The sequence below is a fragment of the Alligator mississippiensis genome, chromosome 2 (genome assembly GCF_030867095.1).
Source record: "Alligator mississippiensis isolate rAllMis1 chromosome 2, rAllMis1, whole genome shotgun sequence".
NCBI lineage: Eukaryota > Metazoa > Chordata > Crocodylia > Alligatoridae > Alligator > Alligator mississippiensis.
Window position 1 is genome coordinate 283186749 of NC_081825.1, and position 19901 is coordinate 283206649.

Genomic DNA, 19901 nt, shown 5'->3' on the forward strand with positions numbered 1-19901 from the left:
GGTTTTTTGTCAGAGAATTTGGGATTTTTTAACAGAGAAAACTGGGATCATTGGTTATCACTAATGCCTTGCAGCGAGGAAAGAGGCAAATGTCATTTTAGGATGTATTGAGAGAGAGATGTTTAGTGGGGATAAGGCTGTTTAATGTCATGGTACAAAATATCTGATGAGGGCTCATCTGGAATTCTACATACAACTCTGGTCACCCATGTTAAAAAAACTGAGGTAATAGAGACAGAGGCTGTAGCATAATCAGGGGAATGGAGAAGCTTGCTAATCTGTATATAAACTGAAAGAGCGTGGCTTGTTTCATCTTCCAAAATCAGGCCTGACATTAGATTGGATGCTGTCTAAAACTTCATAGGCTAACCACCGAGGAAGGAGAATACCTTTTCCAGCTGAAGGGCAAAACTGGCACAAGAAGAAACAAGTATATACTGGTCATGGTCATATTTTAGTTGGTCATTGAAAGTTTGCTAGTTTTCAGAGCTGTGAGGGTTTTGAAAAATCTTCCAGCCAGGGTACTGGAGGCAAAACACTTAACTCAAAACTTGAACAATTTATAGAATAGATGATATGATGTGGCTGTCTGATGGGAAAGGTCTGGACTTGGTGACCCAGAAGGTCCCTTCCTGGGTCAGTTCCATGTTCCTCAGCACTAGTAATAATCTAACCCCAAAGACTGTGTAAATTATATACAAAATAATGATCTTAAATGCACCTGGGACATACCTAGGATGAATGGGATGAAATTCAGAGGGAAAAGTTAGGCTGAATAAATGCAAAATTAGAAAAAAAAAATCTGTGATATTTAGGACCTTTTAAAACTAGCCCAGAAAAACCATTAGAAAACCCACTGTAAGGAACAATTCTTTGAGCTGAGTAAAGGACAGACTAGTCAGCCTTTTCCATTTCTTAGTTCTATGATATTGTGAAACAATGCAAGTTATACTTTTGAAATTTAAGTTATTTTCATCAAACGCTATGTGTAAAAGAGGGATACTATTCATAACATATTATTACAGTTTTCCATATTTGAGTCTCATTAAAGAACTGTTCTAATCTAATGAATTTTTAGAGTACAAATGAAGTGCATTTGTTTCCTTGGAAACATTCTAATGCAGTTGCTTTATGATGAGCCGCACTCCTTTTATGAAGTGTGTATTTTGGAGACCTTTAGTATAGCTATCTCTGAATGGCATTTAAGTGCAAACAAAGACTGTATAAACTGATGGAGATATTTGTACTCCTGCCGTTTCTATAGAAACGGCCAATGCATATTCAGGTCATATTCAGGTCATCTTTAATAGGACAATGCAATGTTTTAGTTTTTTATGTGATGCCTTAGAACACACAAATACTATTCCTTTTTCACCAGTCGAGAAAAATCCTGTGACCATTATCTCCTATGAAAGGCGAAGCAGTTGCAGGTACCATTGTTTAATGCACAGCAGTAAATTATTTACTAGTTATAGTTTATTGGAACTAGACTGTTCTTAGTGATACCAGATGACAGAACAAGGAGCAATGGTCTCAAGTTGAAGCAAGGGAAGTTTAGCTTAGATATTAAGATACACTTTCTCACTAGGAGGGTAGTAAAGCACTGGAACAGGTTACTTAGAGTGATGGTGAAATGTCTATCCTTGGAAGTTTCTAAGACCAGGCTAGACAAAGCTTTGGTTGGGTTGGGATGATGTAGTTGGGGCTGGTCCTGCTCTGAGCAGGCAGTTGGACTAGATGACCTCCTGAGGTCCCTTCCAACCCTAATTTTCTATGATTCTATAGGAACAGCAAGTATGATAGAGCAAGCCTGCAGCATCAGAATCTTGAAGCTTGTCTACATTGGGAGCTGTTCAGGAACAATGTGCTCATCCTTGTTCTGGAACAAGGAAGGAGGCTTTGTTCCTGTTTGGGTTAACTGTGTCATCATCAGCATGCACACATGGAGTTATTCAGGACTACTGGTTCCTGAGCACCTCCTGGTTGAGAGAGGTCTGTAGGTAATAATACAGTTGTACATGTGTCCCACAAGTGTAGAATGCGATTTTGTCTAATGGACATTGAATGGGTATGATTTTTTTGTAAAATACAGAACAGGGACAGTAAAATACTCTCCATCAGATTTTGTTTTCTTTTCAAAGAAAATCCTTAGGATCCTCTTGCCTTTTGAAGTGATTTGAAACTCCCTTTCTTTTGAAGTAAACTAAGTGTCTTGTTTTTGCAGCCTCTGTGACCTACAAACATTTAGCCATGAATACAAGATTAAGCTTAACTGTCTTCACTATCAATATCTGCATTTTTAAAGTGCTTAACATGCCTTTGTAGTCTGGATCTTTAATACTAAAACAGAAAGGAATAAAAAAAACTCAGCAGTTCAAAGTGCCCAATCAAGAGAGAAAAGTCCAAATAAAATACCTTCAATAGCATATAGAGCAGTGATTCTCAACCAGGGTGTTAGGGCCCCCAGGGGTGCCAGCAGATCCTTTCAAGGGTGCTGCAAGGAATGAGGCCATTTGACCTGGAGGGATGTGGGCAGGGCTTGGTCCTTGGGCCCACACTGTTCAATTTCTTTATCAGCGACTTAAACAAGGGGGTGAAAAGCACCCTGTTCAAATTCGCTGACGACACCAAGATTTGGGGCAAGGTGGGCATGCTAGAAGGGAGGGACAGGATACAACTGGACCTGGACAGGTTACAGGAGTTGGCAAATGTGAATAGGATGGGATTCAATACTGACAAGTGCAGGGTACTGCACTTAGGCAGGAAGAACCAGCAGCATGCCTATAGGCTGGGGAACTCCCTTCTTGAAAGTACGATGGCAGAAAGAGATCTTGGAGTCATCAGTGATTCTAAAATGAACATGGGCCGCCAATGTGAGGACGGTCAGCAAGGCTAACCGCACTTTGTCATGCATCCACAGATGCATCACAAGCAGGTCCAAGGAGGTGATCCTCCCCCTCTATGCGGCACTGGTCAGGCCGCAGTTGGAGTACTGCATCCAGTTCTGGGCACTGCACTTCAGGAGGGTTGAGACGAGCATCGAGAGGGTCCAGAGGAGGGCCACTTGCATGGTCAGGGGCAGCAGGGCAGGCCCTATGAGGAGAGGCTACAGGACCTGAACCTGTTCCGCCTTCACAAGAGAAGGCTGAGAGGGGATCTAGTGGCTGTCTATAAACTTACCAGGGGGACCAGAGGGGATTGGGTGAGACCCTGTTCCCCTGAGCACCTCCCAGAGTAACAAGGAACAACAGCCACAGGTTGATTGAGTTAGAGTAGGTTCAGGCTAGACATCAGGAAGCGCTACTTCAGAGTCAGGGTGGCTAGGATCTGGAACCAGCTTCCAAGGGAAGTGGTCCTGGCTTCTACCTTAGGGGTCTTTAAAAGGAGGCTTGATAACTACCTAGCTGGGGTCATTTGAGCTTAAACTTAGTAGGGGTCATAAGAGCCCTGTATGCATTCCTGCCCAGTGCAAAGGGTTGGACCAGATGATCTGCTCAGATTCATAGATGTTAGGGTCAGAAGGGACCTCAGTAGATCATCGAGTCCGACCCGCTGCATAGGTAGGAAAGAGTGCTGGGTTTAGATGACCCCAGCTAGATGCCTATCTAACCTCCTCTTGAAGATCCTCAGGGTAGGGGAGAGCACCACCTCCCTTGGGAGCCCATTCCAGACCTTGGCTACTATAACTGTGAAGAAGTTCTTCCTAATGCCCAGTCTAAATCTGCTCTCTGCTAACTTATGGCCATTATTTCTTATGACCCCCAGGGGCGCCTTGGTGAGTAGAGCCTCACCAATTCCCTTCTGTGCCCCCATGATGAACTTATAGGCAGCCACAAGGTCGCCTCTCAACCTTCTCTTGCGGAGGCTGAAGAGGTCTAGGTGCCCTAGTCTCTCCTCATAGGGCTTGGCCCGCAAGTCCTTAACCATATGAGTGGCCCTTCTCTGGACCCTCTCCAGGTTATCCACATCCCTCTTGAAGTGTGGTGCCCAAAATTGCATGCAGTACTCCAACTGTAGTCTGACCAGCGCCCGATAGAGGGGAAGTATCACCTCCTTGGTTCTGTTCGTCATGCATCTGCTGATGCACAATAAAGTGTCATTGGCTTTTCTGATGACTTCGTCACACCTCTACATGAGACGACTCATATTCTGGGACTCCAAGATCCCTTTCCGCTTCCGTGCCTCCAAGCAGGTCATTTCCTAGGCAGTAGGTATGCTGGACATTTTTCCTCCCTAGGTGCAGCACTTTGCATTTCTCCTTGTTGAATTGCATTCTGTTGTTTTCTGCCCATATGTTCAACCTGTCCAGGTCTGCTTGTAGTTGTTCCCTGCCCTCCAGCGTGTCCACTTCTCCCCACAGTTTTGTGTCATCCACAAACTTGGACAGAGTACACTTCACTCCCTCGTCCAAGTCATTGATGAAGACATTGAAGAGTATCGGTCCAAGGACCCCTCCGATCCTACTTCTATAATCTATGAAGCAGATAAATTAAGTAGGTAAGCACAGGCAGGTAAGTACTGTAACAGGTAAATTAGTTTTTGAAATCAGGTGTTATTCAATTTACAAAAGTTAGGGAGAAGTGATTTGACTCTAGTGAGGGGTCCCTAAGTCCAAAAAGATTGAGGACCACTGATGCAGAGAAAGAGCAGTCCTGGGCTTTTGGCATAGTTCTCTAGCTGAAAGAAACTTGCTTTTTGGGAAACGAAGACCCACTGTTTTGGCCTTTCTACCCAATGAGATTGTTATCTGTTTCAGTAATTAATATTACCATTTAAATTTTCTAGATTGAGAAAAGATACATAATTGGTTTTGTCATTTGTTCATTTGCTCTTTATAAATTGCTCCATTTGAGTCTTAGGTGTTCATGAGAGGTTGATAAAGCAAATAGTATTTAGCAGCCACAAATGAACACAGGAAAATCTAGTGATATACAGCATGTGATTGAATTGAAACATTTCAATTTATGAGAGTATATTATTTTAATTGTGCTAAATTATGATTTCATTTGTACTATAATTGAAGCCAAATGACTTATTTTACTGGAGAAAACTCTTCTATCCTGTTATGATTTGTATTATTATAGTACCTCAGAGCATGCCAACAGCTTGCTACCCAGGTTTCCAGGATAAGCTTTTACTGGGCAATCCCTGCTCAGTTGTTCCCTCAAGCATACTACAAACTATGAAATATTCTATTGAGACCTTTTTGGGGTATTCCTCTGTGGCTGCTCTTGAGACATAAGAACAGAAGAACAGCCATTTACTGGGTCAAACAACAGGTACTTCTTGCTCAGTATCCTGTGTTGCACGGTGGCAGACAGTGGATGCTGAAAGGGGGAGTGAACTGGACATGACCAGGGTTTGTTTCCAGTGTTCCTCTCATTTACAGCCTCCAGCATGGGTAAAGGAGTAGGTGCGTGGTTGTGCTCAGGAATGGCCTGGCCAGGATGTGATCACTGTGGTGTAAACATGTTTTTAGAAGACCCAACTGAGATTAGGGCCCCATTTGGGCTGGGCACTTTCTACACTCACTTTGAGAGACAGGAGACAGTCCTTGCCCCAAAAAGCCTATATTCTAAACCATTTGGATTACAGTACATGAAGAACTGAGGGATAGATTGATTAATGATTTGTCCTAGGTCACACACACTCTGTGGTAGTGCTAGGTTTGGATCTCACGTTTCCCTCATCTCGGGGCAATGACTTGACCTGAAAATCATGCATCTTTCTTGTCCCTTGCATAAAACCAGAGGAATTTGACTTTATGGAGTGCATGCAAATTGGGAAGTCGCCAACTTAGAGCCAGGGAGTGGGGTATACAGAGAACTTTAGGTATGGGCTTTCTTAAAAATGAAATGAAATTGTACTACGTGCATTGGATCTGTTATGCAAGGAAATGCTGTAGACTATCAGTAGAAAAATAAGACACTTTAATTCAGTTTTGTTTCCTGCTTTTCAGGTCACTAAGACCATTAGAATCTATTTGAAACTACTTTCATTGCTTAAATTACCTTTCTTGAAGGTAGCCTGCAGCCCTGAACTCCTGCCATAGAAAATAGTTGCATTATTATGCTGGATTTTGTTGACACCAGGAGCCATTGTTTCTGCCTTTGAAAGTGGTTCTTTTGTGTCCGGAGAGTGTTTAGATTGAACAAGTGGACTGTAGGTTTTCAAAGGCTTATGTATAATAAACCTGCAAATGGAAAAGTAGAAAAAGCCTTCATTAACAAACTAAAGCTAGCAAAGTAAGATGACTGAAGCTTTGCCTAAGCTGGGATCCTCAGGCATGTCATGAATTAATGATCTACATTAGAACAAAGCAAGTTTAATTAGCAGTACTTATCTTAGCAGGGATATTGCAATTAGTTACTCTTGCAAAACATCTTTATAGTGGAATTTAAATATATGTATTCTGAGTTCCCAATTACCAAGCAAAATGTTACTTTATTGTTCTCTTCATTTGTCCTTATTGCCCATACTGGTGATTGAACAATGCTTCTTTCTGAGGCAGGCACCCAAAGGCTATGATGGTGGAGAAAAAGATAGCTCTGGCAAAAAAGATTTTCACTTCACAGATTTACTGTGAAGGACTAAGTGAAGTGGGAAACAAATTGAGTTTCTCATTAAATAACATCCAGAGATGCATTTATTTGTAGATATCACCACTGGAAAGCGAAAACCACTATTTCATATGGGATGTGAATTACATTTTGTCTAGATTTACAAAAACATCCTTTTTAATGATGTCTCCGTTGCTTATTCTGCCTCACCTCCCTATCTGTATTGGTCCCAAATTTCATGGAAAGAAAAATCCTATGGGATACCTTAGGAGTATGCTGTACATAAATATGTGCATGTAGAAAATGTGGAGGAACCTTGTGTTGCTGAGGACACCAGAAATGTGCTTGATTTTGTCTATTTTATCTTTGTAAAAAATCAATGCATTGGATTGCTGTTTGGGGCTTTCATTTTTTACCTTTGTTGCTTCTCATTATTCTCTTGTCTGTTCCTACACCTAATTATCCTTTATCACTCCTTTTCAGTTGCTCTCTTTCCCTGTCTCTCTTTCTCTGCACTTCTGTGCTTCTCCTCTGATCTTACCAACTATCTTGACTAGAATTTGACCCTTTTCTAAAGATTCCTGTTGCTAGGTAACCATCTCCTCCATTTCTAGAGCGCCCCCTTTGCAATACCAGACTCCTGATTTTTCTCTTTCATGGTTTTTTTCTCTTTTAAATTATTCCCAATTTGGTTCAAGTCACATAGCTATTAGGATGCCTTGCATTTTCCCATTGTTCTTCCCAAAAGTAGCTCCTGTAAATAGAGCTTCCAAATTTTTTTCAGTTATTTTTTCCATTTTAGTCTTAGGAAATATTTAAATTTTCTCCTGTAATAACAAACAGTGGTAACACCGTGCTGAGTTATCTATGCATAGTGATTTCTTCTTCACAGAAATATAAACTAGGGACTATTAATATGCAAATATCACTTGTGGCTTTACAAAGTCTAATTACTTTTTATATTATGCAGATTCCTAGGAATTTGAGAACTGAAGAGAACTGTAACACATTTCTATTGTCGCCATTTGAAAAGATTGCTGGAAAGGATGTAAATTTTTGAGTTTTCAAGCTTTATATCTTGCCGACCTCATTACAGCGCCCAGGGACACTGTCTGCATGACCAAGGGTCTACATCAAAGTCAAGCATTACAATTTCAAACTGATGAGACAGGTAGAGCATTTAAAGAACAATTGGAGCAACTGTTACCATATGTCCGCATAGTGAGATGAAAAGTATCAGGCTGTCTCTTAGTTTCTCAGCTGGTAGCAGAGTTTTATTCTTTGCTTCATTTCTACTACTTTGCTTAGAATTTGGTCAGCAATGTCTTAGCTGGGGACTTGATTGATATGAATCACATTATTTGCAAATGTTTTAAGAAAAATCCTGGTTTTCAGATGTCCAGTATCATAGAAAATGCACCATGGCATGACTCACATAATGAAAGCTCTAATCACTGAGCTATTGCAGTCGTTCTGAATTTTCAAGTGGGACATCATTCTGTGAATAGCCAGGGCAGTTATTTCACTGTCTGTTACAAAAAATTAAGTTGTTAAAATGATACGGATCTTACAAGATATTTCAGTCATTTAAATCTAACTATATCATAGATTCATAGATGCTAGGGTCGGAAGGGACCTCAGTAGATCATCGAGTCCGACCCCCTGCATAGGCAGGAAAGAGTGCTGGGTTCCAATGACCCCAGCTAGATGCTTATCTAGCCTTCTCTTGAAGACTCCCAGGGTAGGGGAGAGCACCACCTCCCTTGGGAGCCCATTCCAGACCTTGGCCACTCGAACTGTGAAGAAGTTCTTCCTAATGTCTAGTCTCAATCTGCTCTCTGCTAGCTTGTGGCCATTATTTCTTGTAACCCCTGGGGGCGCCTTGGTGAATAAAACCTCACCAATTCCCTTCTGTGCCCCCATGATGAACTTATAGGCAGCCACAAGGTCGCCTCTCAACCTTCTCTTGCAGAGGCTGAAGAGGTCCAGGTGCCCCAGTCTCTCCTCACAGGGCTTGGCCTGTAAGCCCTTAACCATACGAGTGGCCCTTCTCTGGACCCTCTCCAGGTTATCCACATCCCTCTTGAAGTGTGGCGCCCAAAACTGCACGCAGTATTCCAACTGCAGTCTGACCAGCGCCCGATAGAGGGGAAGTATCACCTCCTTGGTTCTGTTCGTCATGCATCTGCTGATGCATGATAAAGTGCTGTTAGCTTTTCTGATGACTTTGTCACACTGCCAACTCATGTTCATCTTGGAGTCCACTAGAACTCCAAGATCCCTTTCCGCTTCCGTGCAACCCAGCAGGTCATTTCCTAGGCAGTAGGTATGCTGGACATTTTTCTTCCCTAGGTGCAGCACTTTGCATTTCTCCTTGTTGAATTGCATTCTGTTGTTTTCTGCCCATATGTCCAACCTGTCCAGGTCTGCTTGTAGTTGTTCCCTGCCCTCCGGCGTGTCCACTTCTCCCCACAGTTTTGTGTCATCCACAAACTTGGACAGAGTACACTTCACTCCCTCGTCCAAGTTGCTGATGAAGACATTGAAGAGTATCGGTCCAAGGACCGAGCCCTGCGGGACCCCACTGCCCACACCCTTTTAGGTTGATACCGACCCCTCCACTATGACTCTCTGGGTGCGACCCTCTGGCCAATTCGCCACCCACCGAACTGTGTAGTCAACCAAGTCACAGCCTCTTAACTTGTTTACCAGTATGGTGTGGGATACCGTATCGAAGACCTTCCTGAAGTCAAAGTATATGACATCAACCCCTACTCCTGCATCCAGGCGTTTTGTAACCTGGTCATAAAAAGAGACTAGATTAGTCAGGCATGATCTACCTGCTACGAACCCGTGCTGGTTTCCCCTCAGCATAATTTGTCCTGCTGGGCTCTCGCAAATGTGAGCCTTGATAATTTTTTCAAAGACTCTGCCTAGACTTTGCCAAACCTTATATATCCTTAAATATAAGGTACATTGGAATTAGATCAGAATGAAGTAAGATGCCTCCTGTGTTCTGAGGTCAGCTCCATCCTTGATTTTGAATTTCCTAGCTGTTAGGGATTGGGGGTTACTCTAAAGTTGTTGTTTTTTAAAACAATAAATATGGCTTCTAGCTCTGCATTTCCTCAGATGACAGGTACCTCCTTTTGTCCAGCTGCTTCTATCAGCAGGAAGGATTTTGTACTGTTTCAATTTTTAAATGATACATATACATACAAAAGTGTGATCCATTTAAATTTAAGACAATCAATCTGTGCAGAGCACTGTAAGTCAAAAAAGAAAAAAATGGCCAAAGATACCAGGGCAAATCATTGTGACAACAATTTTTTAAAGTTTATAGTAGACAACAATAAAAGACCCATCTGCAGTCAAAGATATGACCATGGGCTCATGGGCAGGAGTTAGATATTTGGAGGTGGGGCGAGCAGGGATGGGGCCTGCCATCAAATTATGGTGTTTGGAGCCCCACTGGGGATGTGTGTCAGCAGCAGAGGGATAAACAATGGGACATGTAATCCTCGTGGCTCAGGAACCTACAGGCTAAATACAGAGTCAAAGAACCTGAGGCTGAATCAATTGAGTCTTTGCCTGTTAGTCTAAACTGCAGAGATTAAATTGAGAAACAACTGGACAGAAATTTACTTTTGATTCACGAAGTGCAGCCAATGCATGCAGTGGCCTAGGCCAGAAGCCAGGGGGCACCAAAGCATGGTTCTCTGGAATATAGCTGGCATGAGCTGTGCATTTGCTTCCTGTTCCTGCTGCCCCCAAGGTCTCTGGGATTTGCAGTCCAGAATCACAGCAGCAGGACTCTGCAGGGTTGCTCAGCACTTCCTCTTCCTGCTTCCAGGTGCCGCATGGATTTGTAGTCCACAGCCGCAGCCATCAGTAAGTTTAGCAGGGCAGGGCAGCTCTGTATTGTGGTTTGCGGCGTTTGTGTGGGGAAGGGGAACAGTCCTTGCCTCCCCTCCCCCAACCCATCTCTGTTGGAGCAGACAGCCCAGCCCAGCCCAGCCCAGCCCAGGGCTGGAAAGCATTCAGGGGGACTGAAATTTAACTAGAACCAGGAAGGGGTCTGGGAAAGAAGTTTCATAAACTGGTTCGAGCCAAATCAGTTAAGTCTGATACTACATTAAACCAGGTTTATCTTAAACTAGTTTCAGCCATTTTGAAACTGGTTTATGTGCACTGAACTTCTGTTCTGTTACAGGTTTAAACCAGTTTCTGACTTAAACCAGTTTATGTGGAATGTCTGTCCCAATCCACAGTTGTTAACTCTGCCACCACTCGCCATGCTGCTGGAGGTAGGTCCAGATTCAGCCAGCAAAGAGCTCCAGAGTCCAGATCCAGTCCCAGGAGTCCCAGGGAGTTTAACACCTCTGGCCTGCAGTAAACTGCATGCTGTTCAGTTTAGATTTAGAAAGAAGTTAAGCAGGCCATGCCTGTATGCAGATCTCGAGTTCCATAGAGTTCCAGCTGGTTCATGTACTATGGACCAGCACACATGCCACTTGCTTTTGTTTTTCATACCAGTGCATTATAATGGAGTTTTCTGTATGTTTCTGACTTTACAAACCTTCCCTGCATGTTTCTGCAGCTGAAGACAGGTTTTTAGATACCTTCACTGTGCTTTTCATCTCTGCTGGAGCAGCTCTAATGAGTTTGCCTTAACCGCCCTATAGGCAAACTGTCTGGTAGTCATTACTGTCAGAAAATGTTTCCAGATAACCAAAGTAAGCCAACAGATTCTAAGATTTGCAGTTAATAGCTAACTGTCAGGGTTCTTCTGTATACATTTCACCTTCCTAGAGAGAAAAAAACAAACTTGCTATACATGCAAAATCAGTTCCTTTTCCCAGAGATGCATACCATGGTTCATGGTATAGATCTTTCCCTGCAGTATTTTAATTCAAGCAAAACTTTACCCATCTGTTTTATTGCTGCAACCTAGGTTGTGAAAGATTCAGATATGTTCTTTATTGCCTTAAAGCAAGTTGCACACTGCTGTGCTTTTTGATTGAGGACCCTTGGGTGAAAGTCACTCTGAGGCAATCAGATTATTTGCTTAGAATTTGCCACACACCTTAAGGGCAGGAACATGGAACAGTAGCATGAGACTAGTAAGAGTTAAAGGCCTAAGCATATATTTTCAGTGACTCCCCTGCCACCCTTCCCTGAGGACTAGACACAAAATTACCAGAAGTAATACAAATAATAGACCTTTTTCTTTACTCGTGAACAGAATAATTAAGGCGTCTAGCAGCATGTCCAAGGAGGCAGTCATTTCATATTGGGATTTAAAAAAAATAACATTTGCTGTTGAATACAGCAGAAAATAGTGCTCTGGTTTTAAAATTGTGTTAAACAGCCATTAAACAAAATAGATAAGAGTCTTCAGAACAGGAGCCAGAATCCTGATCTCTCCTCATTACAGGTAAGGCCACAGAGTTGTCAAGGTATAGAGGAAACCACCAGAATAATATGTAGTCAGGTGGTTAGGGCCGCCTTCAACTAAAACAGGACTGTAACAGCAACTAGAGGATCTACAAGGAAAAAAAATCTCACAGTAAGAGCAGAGATCTTGCTGTAGTCAAATAATGGAGGAATAAGGTGAGAATGGTCAAATGCTTAGGTGTGTTGTACCTTGCAAAGAAATTTAAAACTAAGAGCACAGGTTCTTAATTGATATAAATAAAAAGAGAGGTAGGAAGTACAAAGTGCTATATACATTGAAGATGGAGTAGATAGTCATAGGATCATACAAAAGTAGGGCTGGAAGGGACCTCACAAGGTCATCTAGTCCAGCCCGCTGCTCAAGGCAGGATCATCACTGCCTAAACCTTCCCAGCCAAGTGTCTGTCTAACCTGCTTTTAAAAGTTTCTAAGGATGGAAATTTCACAACTTCTCCAGGTAGCCTGTTCCACTGCTTGACCACCCTCATAGTGAGAAAATTCTTTCTAATCTCAAACTTTAATTTCCTCTCATGTAGTTTGAGGCTGTTGCTCCTAGTCCTGTCCCCTACAACCACAGAGGAAAGCCCATCTCCATCCTCTCTGTAACTGCCCTTCAGCTGTTTGAAGACTACTATTAAAATTGCTGCATCTGAGGGTTAAGCAAAATTTATGTTGCCATCTGTGGCAAAATAAGGGGGTCTGAATAATCTCTTATTTCAGAATTGAAAGAATTGGTACATGAAACAACAGTTCCTTTAATTTGGGTCTTCAATGAATCACCCAACTTGTGAGTACTATCCAATGACTGAAGAATAAAAGTAGAACCTTTTTTCAAAATAGGGAAGAAAAGTGACACAGACATTTGCGTAACTATTAGCTTGACTTCAGTGTTACATAAGGTCTTAGAATAACTATTGAAGGCAAGATAATAAAGAATAGGGAGGTAAACAGAATATAGGACGAAGTACAGCCTTCTTTTTTTCCAAAGAAGATTGTCAGACCAATGAAATATTCTATGATGAGATAACTGACTTTTTAGATAAGGGCAATGCATTTGACCCAATTATCTAGATTTGAGCAAAGCTTTTAACACCAAGTCAAACTGGAAAAGTAAGGATCATTACTATAATTGTGAGATGTAGACTGGCTAAAAGGGAGAATAGAACAGATTATGCTGAAAGCAGAGTTATCAGACTGGGGAGATGTAATCGCTAGTGTTCCTCAAGGCTGGGTTTTGGTATAGACCATGTTTAGCATTTTCCCTAATGAGACTTGCAGGTGAACCACACTGGGAGATGTTCTTACGAAGGATGCACCAGATTAAATTACAAAAAGAACTAGATAAGAATTTGGGAAGTGCATTACTAGAAATGATGCAAAGTTTTTAATGGTTTGATGTGCAAATTTATTCACTTAAAAAGTAATAAGAAGAACTTTCACTGTAAGGTAGGGATTTCTAGGCAGTAAATAACAAAGGAAGAGTCAGACATTTACCTACCATTTGATTGTAGGATGACCAAGAGCCACTAGTGTGATACAGCTATGGAAAAGGCTAATGCACTTCTGCGATGTATTAGGTGGGGTATATTCAATAGAAACAAGGGAGTGCCTGCAGTCATTGTACAAGACAGTTGTAGGACATCGCTTAGAACATTGTGTACAGCTCTGATCATCAGTGTTTAAAAAAAGATGAATTTAAACTGGAAAAGGAACAAAGAAAGAGTTACTGGGATGGATAAATGAGCCTGTCTAATAGGGTGAGATTAAGATGAGATGGCTTGTTTAGCTTGAAGGCCGATTTATTACTTTGTATATGTACATTTACCAGTGAATACTAGTGAGCAAGAAGAACTATTTAAAGAACAGTATCATATTTTCTCACATGCAACACACTTCTGAATATAATACATGCTTTGGTTTTGAAAGGCAGAATAGACAGGGAAAAGATTTTTCCAGAGTTATAGCTGCATAGAGTAGGAATGAAAATTGCCCTCTTTTTAGATTTAACCAAACCTCAAACTTCTGCTCCTAAAGACTGGTCTTCATTGGTGGATCTTTTATTTTGAAAAGAACTGAAAAGTCTCCAAGACTGTAAAATAGGAGGATGGAGCTCAGGAGCAGCTAGCAGACAGCAAAATTGCCCAAAGACAGCATAGATTGATTAGTGATACATCAGGACTATTAAAAAGGCAAAACCTCTGGAGTGAAGCATAATGAGCCATTAAGTCAATTGATTCCTTCAGCTGCCTGAATACTAATGCAACAGCTGCTGCACTATGGAGTGGAAATCAAAGCAAGGTGCTTCTATCACAGTCAGAAAGTAAGCTTCCTTGCTTAATTAGGGTGACATATGTCCTGGTTTAGCTGGGGACAGTCCTGGATTATGGAGGTGGTCCTGGCTGGCTGGCAAGAATTAAAATCAGCGTCCTGGAAACGCAGGGGTTCAGAGTATAGTCTGGTGGGGAAGCAGAGCAGTATGGTGTGCCAGGCAGGAGGGCAGGCAGTTCACCCACCTGCCTGCTTGGTACACCACATTGCTTCACCCCCACTCTACCTACCTCTGCCTACTGCGGTGCTGTTGACTTGGGACTGTGGGGGACAGGAGGCAGTGTCTCAGATGTCCCAGATTTCCTTGTGGTCAGCCTATGCTTAATACATGCACACCAGTCTTAGAGGGCTGATTTTGGAAGAAAAGATGTAGGTTGTATGTGAGAAAATATGGTGTCAGTACAAGATCAAATGGCTGCAATCATGAACAAAGGTAAATGGGAAATGACATGTTTTTATAACTATTATAGAAATAAGAGGTTTGGACTGACCTTCTACAGACAGCATGAGGGAACAAAAGACCTGAATTGCTTCAGAAATATGACAAGATTTATGGAAGGGATAGTATGTTCTTGGATTCATGTAGTGTGTGGATTCAGGTATTTGCGATCCCCCTGCTAAGGCTGAAAGAACTCACGGGTAGGAGATGCCTTGTAAAACCATGGTTCAGGGGTGTGCTACTGGTTGTCTGTATTGACTGGGAGGGATTTTTTTTCCCTTGTGAATGATTTATAGACTCTTGTGGTGCATCCACACTTGCAGGCATGTGCAGTTGCAGTAGCTCAAATAGCAGTGGCACAAATTTGTGCCAGAGATTTGTGCCTCAGCACACGTGTCTGAACATGCACTTTAGTGTGGGACAAGCTGACTTTGCCCAGCTTCTCCCCAGTCTTCAGCCGGGGGGAGCTAGAGACTGGGGCCAGCACCTGTGCTGGCCCCAGCAGTATAAAAAGCTGCCCTGGTGAGCAGCTCAGAGCTACTTGTGCTCAGGAGCTTCTGAGGCCCAGCTGCTTGGTATCTGGGGACACTAGTCTCTTGTGCCAGCTGGACTGCTGAAGCAGCCCTTACCTACAGTGCCCCCTGCACCCTCTACCCACAGCAGCAGCCTGGCAGTGGGGGCTGCTGCCTGGCTGTGACCTGCTGCCACTTGACAGCATCCACCCCTTGGACCTGTGGCTCTGTGGCTGCACACCTGCCAGAACGGGTTCTGCATGGCTTCCTGAGCTATGGTGTGGGCACTGCAGCAGAGCCTCCTGCATTTCTGGGCCAGCTGCCAGTGGGCTGTGTCTGCACAGTTGGCCTTCATGTGGAACTGCTGTAATGTTTTCTGGTGCCCCTGCCCTGCCATCTGGGCAGCTGTTGCCCAGAAGATGTGCTTGTTGCGGTGGCCCACTTTAAAGTGTCAAAGTATGTTTTCCTGGCCCCAAATGGCCAGGTCAGCCAGCTCATCTGCCCTCCAGCTGGTTTCTCAGTGCTGGCCCTGGGTAGGCTTCTCTGCCTGGGTCTCACGAGCACTTTTCACAAGCAGAGATCCTGGTGTTCTCTGTTCAAAAGTTGCAAATTCTTTGATTAAAACCCCCAAATTCTCTTGTTAAAATACCCCAGATCTGTGATTAAAATGAAATGCCACTATATATAGAGAGATCAGTTGGGCAATGCTTTGTTTATATATTTACAATTTTAAAGCCATTTGGAAGCCTACCTCTATCATCATAATAAATGGATTCTAAATATCTATACTCTTCGGCTTTTGATTTTTTATCATGGAAAAATCAGAGCTGCCCCTGCCCTTACCCTTCACCCTCAACCCACAGCCCCATCAGTGCCCCTCACTCCTGACCCACAGCCCCTGCCTGCCCCCACTAGCTCCCTCCCAGCAGCAGCTCTGTCCCAGCACCAGGACATGAGTCCAGCTGCAGCTGTCCCACCCACTGCTTTGTGGTTCTGAGCAGTTGCAGCCCTTGCTGTTCTATTCCCTGCGTCTGTGCCTAGGCCCCAGCAAGCCCCATGCTGTTCCTGGGAAGCCCTCAACTGGGGCTCAGGGACTGGGCTGGGCAAGCCCCTTTCCTTTCAGGCAGGCCTCTTCCTGTACAGGCTGCTCTGCGGGGGCAGGGAGGCTATAAGCCTGGCTCTGGAGGCCTTTCCTGCCCAGAACACTCCCCCACCCCTGATCCCCATCTCTCTCTCGCACACATATTCCTGCTGCCACCTCCATTCCTCTCCCCAGCCCATCACACCCTCCAAGTGGTTCCTGGGACCAGGAGCCCCCCCAGACTTGGACCATATGTCCCAGCACCAGTGTGGGTGTGGTACAGGGCTGCGATGTAGCAGTTGCCCCTGCAGCTTCTGCCAGCAGGTCCTGCCCCATCTATTTGCTGGCTGGGCATGCAGAGTGTGAGATTTGTGAGGGGGTTGGGACTTATGCACAGGTTTGTGGTTGGGTACATGAGTGGGGGTTTTGTGGGGGTGGTTTGGGAGTGTGGGGTTTGTGGGTGTGGGGTGGACTGCGTGGGTTGGGGGAGACTGTGTGGGGATGGGAGGAACTGCTCGGGAGGGGTGGGACCACTGCCCACCCCACCGCAGCAGTGGCCATCGGGCGCTTGGGGCCCGGTGCTGGCAGAGCCCCCCCCCCCCGGCCATCTGAGACCCAGTGCCACCTGTGCCACATGCTGAGGGCCTGGCCTGGCCTGGCCCGGGGATGTGCGCCTTCGGGCAGGCCCGGGCTGCTCTTGCTGTCATGCAGGGGCCATGCATTGGTCTGGGCCATGTCGAAGTGCCCTGCATGTTGGGCCGACCAGCTCCATGGAGGCACGACATGGCCTGGCCCAACGTGTGGCCTCTGTGTCTGATGACAGGACCATGGGTGACAGCAAGAGCAGCCCACTCCTGGCTGAAGGTGCGCTACAGGAGCGTGTCCTGCAACACTTTTTTTCAGCACATGTTTTTATACTGGGACTTCACAGTATCAAACTTAGAGTCCATGCTGCAAATATGCAGCCAGGGAACGTTTTTTTTGTTCTCAGAGTGCCTCTTGTGCCATCTCAAACTGCTTTGAGATGCCGCAACAGGCACATGCCCATTTTTGGTGTTTTTGGTTGTTCCCTCCCCATGTTTTTCAGAAGCATTGGACATGTGTCACAGCTTGTGGTGGGAGTTTTTATTGGAGTATACTTGTTCCTCTATCAGTAGTTAATAGCCTTTCGGCTACCTAACTTGAGGGTCTTCCTGTTCTGTTGAGGGTCATACTGATTGAAGCAGATGTCCCTCAATATCATTGTCATTGTGGAGGATTTACTTTCCGCTATAGCACTAGGCTTTGTTTTCTTTCTAAGATCATCTGAATATAGATATTAAAGGTTAGTAACCAATAACTTCTCTTCCATTGCAGTGGTAAAGCATTGGCTGTGACTGTCTGTCCTGCTTTTTATTTGCAACATGTTTTTGTAGGGTAATTTTTGTCCTGCTGTCTGTGGTTTATGAGAGGGGTCAGAGAAGATAAATTTTAGGAATTTGTGGATAAATAATGTCCTAGGAACATGCAGACGCTGGACTTGATGGCTTGAGAGACCCCTCCCAGTCCTATATTCCAAAGACATGGAAGAGGTGGATTTGAATTCCCAGAGGCCAAGGAGAGAATTGAACTTTCTATGTTTGTTTCCTGACAGTATGGTCAACTCATTGAATTCTTGTAGAAATGGGAACAGCATGACACTTCCTCATCCTCTCCTGGCCTTAGTGCTCCCTGTTTCCCAATGTAGGACTTTGGATTCCATTCTAGGGTTCAGACACGTAAAAATTAGGCATTTTATCACTCAGCATCATGGCATCTAAGTTCTTTGGATCTAGCCCCGATTTCTTAAGACATTTTACAACAGAGGTGTATACAGTAGAGTATAGTGAAGTAGTGCTTTTAGTAAAATATATATTTCATTTTCCTGTACACTTGTTGTTAAAGAAATATTGTTGTACACTATAACAATTCTTCCTAGATAAGCCAGCTGTGTAGTACATAAGTATTTAAGAATATGGGTGTGCTAACCTGTTCTCATTCGTCTCTATTGAAAAATGTACTTTATTGGTGCTTTATTGAAAGCCATGAATTTCTATTATGACAATACACTTGTTCCTACTGTTAATAGCTAATTATAGTCTTTTCCTTGTTGGGAAAAATAATGTGTTACCATGTAATGAATTTTACTGTCTCATAGGTGATAAAAGTCTACAAAGCTGCAGTACAGCAGACTTTGGATGTCCTCTTTCTTCCTGAAGGAAAAGAATTTCTTACAAGCACAGATGCAGTAAGCCGGGACTCAGCTGACCGTACTATTATTGCATGGGACTTCCACAGTGCTGCAAAAATCTCCAATCAGATTTTTCATGTAGGGATTAACTCTTATTCTTACTAGAATGCTGATTTAGTATATTATACTGTTGTCAAAGTAAAAAGCTTTTGATTTTCCTTAAACTGCTGTGAGTTATTGATCAATTTTGTTTCAAGTAGAGATGAGTGTAGCTTATGTAAGATCACAGTACTTCAGCATGTTTTTTACTTTCCTCTATAGCTTACAATACAATGCTACTTACAATATGGCAAAAGCTATATTTTCCTGTTTTTAAACCCTTATTCCCTGTAAGTATGAAATTACCTAGAGTATTGTGAGCCACCCTCCTTGGAATATGTTTCCATTTCAGTGCTTGTTCACTAGCATTAGAGCTAAGTTTAGGCAAGTACACACTGGACGTGTCTACACATGACACTATGGTGACATATCAATGCGCTATGGCGACAAAGCTTCCACAGGCATCTACATGTGACCAGCAGCTACACTGCCATAACGACATGCTCCCCTGTTATAGTGTGCCATTATGTTGAAGTAGCTGCTAAAAATAACTGTGCATAATGCATACGACACAGTATGTGGGCTGTTACTGTGCCGTGATTTAGCACTTCCAGAAGGAAGTACTAAATCATGGTGCAGTAACAACATCACCATAGTGATATGTGTAAATGCACCCAGCTAGCAATGTCAATCTGACTTGTCAATTGTACCATGGTAGTTGCTACCACATACCGTATTTCCTTCTTCAGTATCTTTCCCGTGATATCAAAAGTGATATACTTGGAATAATTACAGATTAAATTTATTGAAGGACTCGATCAGTGAAATACACGAGCAATAGTGTAGCATATATAGGTACATATATAGGGGGGAAGTAGATTTGGGGCTCCTGAGGCAGCTCTCGGAGACCATAAAAACTAGGGAGGTGGTAGTAATGGGGGACCTAAACTACCCAGACATCTGCTGGGAGACGCAGACAGCAAAGTCCCACCGTTCATGCAGGTTCCTATCCTGTGTACAGGACCTCCATCCGATGGAGGAGGTACATGGTCCCACTAGGGGGGATGCCTTACTGGACCTGGTATTGGCAATGGGGGATGTCATGGTAGGAGACCTACAGATCAGTGGTCACCTGGGGGACAGTGATCACCAAATAATAGAATTCATCGTAAGACGTTGAGTGGGTAAGGTAACTAGTAGGGTGAAAGTGCTAGAC

The 19901-nt window shown here is 43.5% G+C and overlaps 1 protein-coding gene across 2 annotated transcripts in view; it reads left to right on the forward strand.

The window, feature by feature from the left end:
• Window positions 1-19901, forward strand: part of WDR25 (WD repeat domain 25) — a 180340-nt gene that overhangs the window by 145777 nt on the left and 14662 nt on the right. For both annotated transcript variants that reach the window (XM_059723221.1, XM_014596390.3), the window contains one exon: window positions 18554-18724. In XM_059723221.1, the coding sequence (XP_059579204.1) occupies window positions 18554-18724 (171 nt within the window). The remainder of the gene's footprint in view (window positions 1-18553; window positions 18725-19901) is intronic.